At 41.8% G+C, this 8536-nt stretch overlaps 1 protein-coding gene across 1 annotated transcript; it reads right to left on the bottom strand.

Moving 5' to 3' along the window:
- Window positions 1-2931: 2931 nt before the first annotated feature.
- Window positions 2932-7957, bottom strand: LOC132038127 (uncharacterized). Its single transcript, XM_059428850.1, has 5 exons — window positions 7929-7957; window positions 7707-7828; window positions 6415-6680; window positions 3256-3393; window positions 2932-3066 (listed from the first exon to the last, which is right to left on the bottom strand). Exons 1-5 carry the CDS (start codon window positions 7955-7957, stop codon window positions 2932-2934), a joined length of 690 nt encoding a protein of 229 aa, XP_059284833.1.
- Window positions 7958-8536: the final 579 nt, after the last annotated feature.

An 8536-nucleotide genomic window follows, 5' to 3' on the forward strand; every position in this document is an offset into this window, starting at 1 on the left:
GTCTTCTTCTTCTTCTTCTTCTTCTTCTTCTTCTTCTTCTTCTTCTTCTTCTTCTTCTTCTTCTTCTTCTTCTTCTTCTTCTTCTTCTTCTTCTTCTTCTTCTTCTTCTTCTTCTTCTTCTTCTTCTTCTTCTTCTTCTTCTTCTATAACCAAAATTATCAATTTCTACCAAATAACTTTTGGAACAAGTAAAAGAAAAACTTTACCTTGATGTTGAAGAAGAAGCAACAGCAGTGGCACTAACAGCAGCAGCGAGAGACGAGAGAGACGAGAAGGAAAGGGGAGAGAAGAGAGACGTGAAGAAGAACAGGAACGGCTTGGTTGGGAGTTTTGATTTTGAAATATTGAAGAAGTGCGAGGGAGTTGTGGGGAGGGAACGGTTTGGGTGTTTTGAATAATGGGTGGGTGTTTTAGTATAATGGGCGGGTGTTTTGGGTTTTTTTTGTATTTTGTAAAAGATTAAGAAGTTTGAAAAAATACATTTTGGACCCTAATCTTCTTAATCCCAAATTTAATTGGTTTTGATTTCGGGTGACCCTCACATGTCACCTGTGGTAATTTCAAGGCTTTTTAGTCATCTTCAGTTAAATTTTACCATTTGAGAGGTAATTTTGTTAGTACTAGAAAAACAATTTTTGCTGACCAATCTTTCAAGAAAATATTTTTAAGTGTCAAATTACTAAGAAAGAACATGTACATTATTCAAATATAAAATTTTTACTTATTTATTATTAGAGGCTTTAATGAATCTTTTTAGTATTTGTTAAATGTTTCATCTTTTGTTGAGATTGGAGACTTGCCATAATATTGAGAAAAAATTCGTGCAATGCAGAAGCAGAAGAGAATAACTTTCTAATGATTTTTCTTTTTTGTTTCTTAACGAACCAAATATATTGAAGACAGAATTTAAGGAGATTTATTACAAATCAGGACTGATCTTGGAACAACAATTCCCAAATAGTCTTTACGACATGGAATTTAGACCCACAATACAATTGAAACTGCACGAGTACCCATACCATGATGACCGGTATCTGATGCTAGTGCTCGTCACCTCACAAGTATCGTAACTCCCTTAATTCGTCCAATTACCCCTTTATTAGGTTCATTTTAGCCAACACACACATTCAAGAAAGAGTTAGAGGTCTCAACATGCCTGGTAAGCCGAATCTCGAGTCGCAACTCCCTTTGCCACTTCGAGAAGTCTCCAAACGAACAAGTCTAGTCAAATACGTAAATAACTCTCTTAACTTAGGGTTTTCGAATGGGGTTTCTAAGGAAAAAGCACAATAAGACTCACATTCTGTACAGCGATTCACGCTCCTGCTAACTTAAATTCACCTCGGAGGACAAATCCTCGCCTCGGCGAATCCCTCTAAAACATCTCAACTCCGCAGCGGCGGAGCCAAGCTCGTTGTTGCGAACACGCACCTGCGGAATAGTCATCGCAGGGGCAAATCATGGCAGAATCTGAGGACCTCGCTGCTGCGAGCCTCCACTCGCTGGAGCAAATTCGCAGGGCCGAGACCCATTGCGCGCCTGCGGATACACCAGAAGCAGCAAAATCTGGTTTTTGACTCTCTCAACCCGAAATCACGAGACTCTCCCGGAACCTCCCCGACACAAACCAAATATGCAGACACATGTAAAAATGTGCTACGAACTCATCCGTCCACTCAAAATTCTCAAAAGAGGTCTCGTTGACAAAGTCAACCCCGAACGGGTAAAATTTAATTTTCCAACCAAATGACCAAATGACCAAAATGCCCCCAGATCCTCGAGAATTCGACCAAACACTCAAACGACCTTTATTCGACGTTCTGAAGCTAATGGAACTGACGAAATCCCAAAAGATGAAATTACCCCCAAAGATGCATAAAGTCAAACTAACACTTAAAGATTACTCGACTTAGCAAATACTGAGAACAAGCAAAAGGTCGGTCTCACAAGGGCAAAATAGGCAAAACACGAAAGCAACCAAAACAACCTAACAGGTCGTTACATTATCCACCACTAAAATACATGTTCGCCCTCGGACATCAAAGACAAGAAAAGAGAAAAGACGTACTTGGGGCATTAAAAAGATGAGGGTACCTCGCCTTCATATCCAACTCGGTTCCCAAGTAGCCTCCTCCATCGGACGACCTCTCTAATGAACCTTCACGGAAGCAATTTCTTTGGATCTCAACTTGCGAATCTGACGGTCCACAATAGCAATTGGCTCCTCCTCATAGGACAAATTCTGATCAAGTATCACTGAATCCCATCTAATCATATAAGAATCATCCAAAACATACTTCTTGCGCATAGAAACATGGAACACTGGATGAACACTCGACAAACCATGAGGTAGTGCTAACTTATATGCAACATCTCCAACTCTCTGAATAATCTCAAAAGGACCAATGTAACAAGGACTCAACTTTCTTTTCTTTCCAAACCTCATCACACCCTTCATGGGTGAAACCTTAAGCAAGACCCGATCAAACAACATAAACACTAAATCACAGACTTTCCGGTCCGCATAATTCTTTTATCGACTCTGAGCGGTGAGAAGCCTCGTCTGAATAATCTTCACTTTGTCCAACGAATCTCTAAGCAACATCCTCTGAGAAATCCCACCAGGTTTTTGATGCTTATGCTTCACTTGTTGAAAATTCAAACACTTAGACATAAACGTAACAATATCTCTCTTCATGATACACCACCAATAATGTTGCTTCAGATCTCGATACATCTTCATAGCACCAGGGTGAATAGAATACCTTGAGCTGTGGGCCTCCTCCATAATCAAAGTAGTTAAATCACCGGCCCGAGACACACACACTCTTCCTTTAATCCTGAAAATCCCTTCTTCATCAAGCTTTACCTCACGAGCCTTTCCCTTCAACACTTTATTATGATTTTGCACAACTTTGGATCATCAAACTACTAAGCTCGAATCTGGTCCAACAAAGAGGAACGCGCCTCCACACAAGCAAGAACCCTTCCAGGTTGAGAAATATCAAGCCTAACCAAGGAATTTGCCAAACTCTGAACCTCTCTAGCTAAAGGTCTCGCCCCAACCTGGAGATAAGCAAGACTAACCATACTCACTGATTTCTGACTCAAGGCAGCCACGACCACATTGGCCTTGCCCGGATGATAAAGTATAGATATATCATAATCCTTGATTAACTCCAACTATCTTCGCTGCCTCATGTTCAAATACTTTTTGTTGAATATATGCTGAAGACTCTTATGATCAGTGAAAACCTCGCAATTCATACTATAGAGATAGTGCCTCCAAATCTTCAGAGCAAACACCACAGCTGCTAACTCCAAGTCATGAACGGGGTAGTTCTTCTCGTGCACCTTCAATTGCTTGGAAGCATAGGCTATAACCTTCCCTTTCTGCATAAGAACACAACCAAGACTCAACCTCGAAGAATCACAATACACTATAAAACCCTCTCTCTCCACGGGAAGAGTCAAAATGGGAGTTGAATGTTACACCCCGAAAATTTCGCGTTACCAAGATTATAGACGGCTTATTACGATCTCAGAGAAGAGTAAAGTCATACAAGGATTAGGGATGAAGATTATATGATCTGGGTATAAGAATATATAAATATATATATGACATTTGGAGACCATAGAGTGTGAATCAGTTCATACGTTATTTGATGAAAAGTCCTCGTAACCGTAAAGCGGGGCCCGCACGTCGGGGTTTTATAAAGGGCATATGAAAAATTATATGAGTAGTACATGGGAAGTTGAGCAAGTCCTAAGAAGGACCCTTAAGCCAAATATGGGCATAAGCCCTCCAAAGGGATGATTTAAGGAAATATTTTCGGACGATCTGACTTGAAGAGGCCAAAGCGCCATTATAAGTTTGGAATTTGGGAAAAACACCAAAGATGAAAGTTGTAGATAATTGAAATAGCTTTCTAACCGTTGGTCGTGGGCTCTCATACGATATCGGGATCAAACGTTATGCGCGTTTTAACATCGGCTGTCAGGGCAGGAAATTAACCCTGCGCGAACGTGCCAGAAAGTGGCGTGAAGGCGCAGGGCAAGACCCTGTGACTCAGAGTGATCGTGCTGAGCAAATTTTAAGTCGGTCCAGGCAGAACCTGGACCATTATAAAAAGGGGAGACCCCCCTTATTTCTTCAACCAAACACCCCAAAACTCCCTCCAATCTTCTGGAAATTTCCCCAACATTCCAACACCAACTTTTAAGCCAAAATCAGGTATAATTTCCAAATTTCGGTCCAAACGGTGTATAGTTGCGATTACAAAATCGTATAGTGGCGCGTTGTGGCTTAAGCTTAAGGTGGAGAAGTGAAGATATAGCGATATTATCGAGAGAAAGGTATGAATCTCTTGTTATTAACGTTAATCTTGGTTTATTTACGGAGATGGAGCTGTTAAATAATTATAAAATGATTTTGTTGGTGGAAATATGGGACAAATACCATATGAGATGTTTATGAAGTATTTTGGTATTGAAAATATTATGGTTAATGTTGGTATTGTTGTTGTTGTTGTTGGTTGCTGATTTGGAATTCCGGGCTAGGCATATAAACATAGGAGATGCTGCCGAAATTTTGACAAATTTTAGAAAGATTTATTTGAAAGTTTAGGATAAGTATATAACAACGGACCTAATCATAGTATGAATGGTCTTATATGTAGACTTGCGGGATCGGACGGATAAGCGTAGGTAGTTGGAGGCTGAACAGGTATATTAAGGCTCGTCCCCTTCTTTCAAAGGCATGATTCCTATGTTTGATTCCATAAATGTTTCCATAACCTCCTTGTTTTCAAGTTAGAAGTTCATGATTCAAAGGCATGACTCCTTTTCTGATAATCCATAAATGTTTTCCAAAATGCCTGTATTTTTCCAAACCAGAGAACTATGATTTTGTAAACCCTTATGACAACGATGATGGACATGTTTTTATCATGATGACGATGATGCCGAAGATGAGAATATTTCTGTGATGATTATGGTGAGAATGATTTCATGTTTAAAGGTTCCAAACTTATGCTTTCAATGTGAATATGAGAGTGTTGAGCTGTTCCTTGATTTCTCAATTTTATTCATGGACGATGACTCCACTTCCAAAGATTCCAACGTATATGAATCGACGCTTTGAGAGATCTACAATCTTATTCTATGCTTTCCCTTAATGTTATTCTTCATTGATAGTCTCACCTTATAATGCGAGTTCCTTCAAGGTGAGGCATGACGATCATGATTCATTCATAATATAATCGGAGGTTATCGACCTTACGTCACTCCGATAGAGTTATAGCTTTCTTTGGGATCTCATGCATGCCACTCATATATACATATATACATATACATATGTATATATGGGGATATAGGGAAAGGTGAGGCGCTATAGACGCATGGACACCTGATCAGTTGGTGTATTATGATATCGTCCGGGAAGTGGGATGCCCGGACGCAGGATATATGGTTAAATGGATCGGGCCGTTCGTTCCTCGGCAATATTATATATATATATATATATATATATATATGGATCGGGCTGCACGTTCCGTAGCACTATCATGACACCTATGCATGATGAAGATTTTATGAAAAGCTAAGCATGCATGGTATCCGCCTTAAGAGGAAATCAGATGTACAGGTTACTCCCTTATCTTATGTTATGCCATGTATTTTCCATTATGTTGTTTTCCATTTTCGGTATTTCTTACTATATTACTATTCATGCCTTACATACTCAGTACTCTGTTCCTACTGACGTCCCTTCTTGTGGACTCTGCGTTCATGCCCGTAGGTTCAGATAGCCACCGAATGAGCCGGACCGCAAGAGGGCCTCTTTTCAGCCCACGGCCAGCTCCATTTGGACCGGAGCTACAGCCCTTTGGTATGCTATTTTGGATATGTACATATTTGGGTATGGCAGGGCCTTGTCCTATCTCTTCTACAGTCTGTATCTTATAGAGGTCTGTAGACAGTGATATGTAGCCGTGATGTTACGCAGCCTCGTCGATGCTTATGTTGTGGTACAGTGTATGTAGCGTCCTAATCGGCTTGCGCTGTTACTCTCAGTATTCTTGTTTATATGTATGCGTTGGCCGTGAGTTCTCGAGACGGTGTTTCTTGTGTTTATTATTCAGGAGATAGTATAGTTCAGTTATGGATTGTGTATGGGCCCAGGTTAATCAGTGAGAGGTAAATGCAAGTTGGAGTGCTTGGCCAGTAGTGGTCGGGCACTCATCAGGGCTCACCGGTTGGGTCGTGACACTGAAGTCAACAAGGCTTTGAGCTTTCAAAAGCTCGCCTCACACTCATCTGACCACTGAAAAGGAATAGCCTTTTGGGTCAATCTGGTAAGAGGAGACGCTATAGCGGAAAATCCCTCAACGAATCATCGATAGTAACTAGCCAAACCGATAAAGCTCCGAATCTCCGAAACTGTAGTAGGCCTGCCCAATCACGAACAACCTCAATCTTCTGTGGGTCAACCATGATACCATCCTTGGACACCATATGCCCCGAAAATGCCACAGAACTAAGCCAGAAATCACACTTGAAAAACTTAGCATAAAGCCTCTTCTCCCTCAAAGTCTCAAGAACAATCCTCAAATGCCTCTCGTGCTCCTCCCCACTCCTAGAGTAGATCAAAATATCATCGATAAATACAATCACAAAGGAGTCTAAAGACGGTCAAAAGACATCATTCATCAACTCCATAAATGCTGTAGGGGCATTAGTCAGCCCACAGGACATGACCAAAAACTCATAATGATCATATCAAGTACGAAACGCTGTCTTAGGAATATTCTCTATCCGAATCTTAAGCTGATGATGTCCGGATCTCAAGTCAATCTTGGAAAAGACTAATGCTCCCTAAAGCTAGTCAAACAGGTCATCAATCCCGGTAATGGGATACTTGTTCTTGATGGTGACCTTGTTCAACTGCCTATAATCAATGCACATCCTCATGGATCCATCCTTCTTCTTCAAAAATACTACCGGTGCACCCCACGAAGACACACTAGGATGAATAAAACCTTTGTTCAACAAATTTTGCAATTGTTCTTCCAATTCCTTCAACTCTGCAGGAGCCATCCGATAAGGAGGAAGAGAAATGGGTCTGGTGCCCGGCTCAAACTCAATATGGAAATCAACATCCCGATTCGGAAAAATACCAGGAAGATCAGTAGGGAACACCTCAAGAAACTCTCTCACAATCGATACTGACTCAAGAAGAGGAGTCTCGGTACTGATATCACGAATATAAACAAGATAAGCTAGACACCCTTTCTCAACCATCCGTCGCGGCTTAAGAAAAGATAATATCCGTTTAGGCGCGTGACTAACCGTACCCTTCCACTCTAACCTAAGAGTCCTAGGCATGGCTAAAGTAACCGTCTTGGCATGACAATCCAAGATAGCATGGTATGGGGATAACCAACTCATGCCCAAAATCACATCAAAATCGGTCATATCTAGAATCATCAAATCAACCCAAGTCTCATAACCCATCATAGTGACTACACAGGATCGGTACACCCGATCCACCACTACGGACTCTCCTTCCGGAGTAGAAACATAAATAGGAACATCAAGAGACTCACACATCATATCTAGACCCGATGCAAAGTAAGTAGACACATATGAATAAGTAGAACCCGGATCAAATAAGGCAATAGCTGACCGATGATAAACGAAAATAGTACCTGTAATCACAGCATCTGAGGCCTCTGCCTTTGGTCTACCTGAAAATGCATAACACTGGGCTCCACCACGACCAGACTGTGAACTTTCACGACTACCTCCACGGCCGGTCTGAGTGCCACCTCTACCAGAATGAGAACACCCTATACCACTCTGGGAACCATCTCTCGATAGCTGACTACTGGCCTCGGAGTAGAAACCTGAGAACTAGGTTGCGAACTAACCTGTCGAGCTCTGGGGCAATCTCTAGCATAGTGACTAACCTGACCACACTCATAACACCCACCACAGGCTGCTAGCTTATGAGGGGAACTGGGGTAACTATCACGACCACCTGGCCGATAATGCAATGACTGAGAGCTCTATCCTAAACTGTATCCACCACTATGACCCGAAGTACCACCCTGAGAAGGCTGGATAGCTGCCTGGACTGGCGGACTGAACTGAGGGCGATAGCCTTTACTATGGTGATCACGACCTCCAGAAAAGAAATCTTTAAAACCTCCCAAAGAACGAGGCCTCTTCCGAGACCTATCCCTAAACTCTTGAGGCCTAAAGGTCTCTACACCCCTACGCAGCATCAACACCCTGAATTTTCTTGCCTGAAGAGGCATTAAACATAGCAGCAACCTTGAGATGATACGATGCACCTCGAATGAACTTGCGGATCCTCTCCGCTTCATCAGGTAGAATAGTCAAAGCATGACGAGACAGGCATGAAACTCCATCTCGTACTCCGTAGCGCTCATAGAACCCTGCTCAAGATGATTAAACCTGTCACTCCTCTCCTCACGGAAGCTAAAAGGAACCCACTTCTCTAAGAAGAATCTTG

The sequence above is a fragment of the Lycium ferocissimum genome, chromosome 11, assembly GCF_029784015.1.
Source record: "Lycium ferocissimum isolate CSIRO_LF1 chromosome 11, AGI_CSIRO_Lferr_CH_V1, whole genome shotgun sequence".
Classification (NCBI taxonomy): Eukaryota; Viridiplantae; Streptophyta; class Magnoliopsida; order Solanales; family Solanaceae; genus Lycium; species Lycium ferocissimum.

Coding starts and splice junctions, on each gene's coding strand:
- LOC132038127 (XM_059428850.1), bottom strand. CDS start 7,957: ATGCTAGAGATTGCCCCAGAGCTCGACAG. Junction 6,681..7,706: donor CTCAGATGCTGTGATTACAG/GTACTATTTTCG, acceptor GACCGTCTTTAG/ACTCCTTTGTGATTGTATTT. Junction 3,394..6,414: donor GGAGATTCGGAGCTTTATCG/GTTTGGCTAGTT, acceptor GTTCTTATGCAG/AAAGGGAAGGTTATAGCCTA.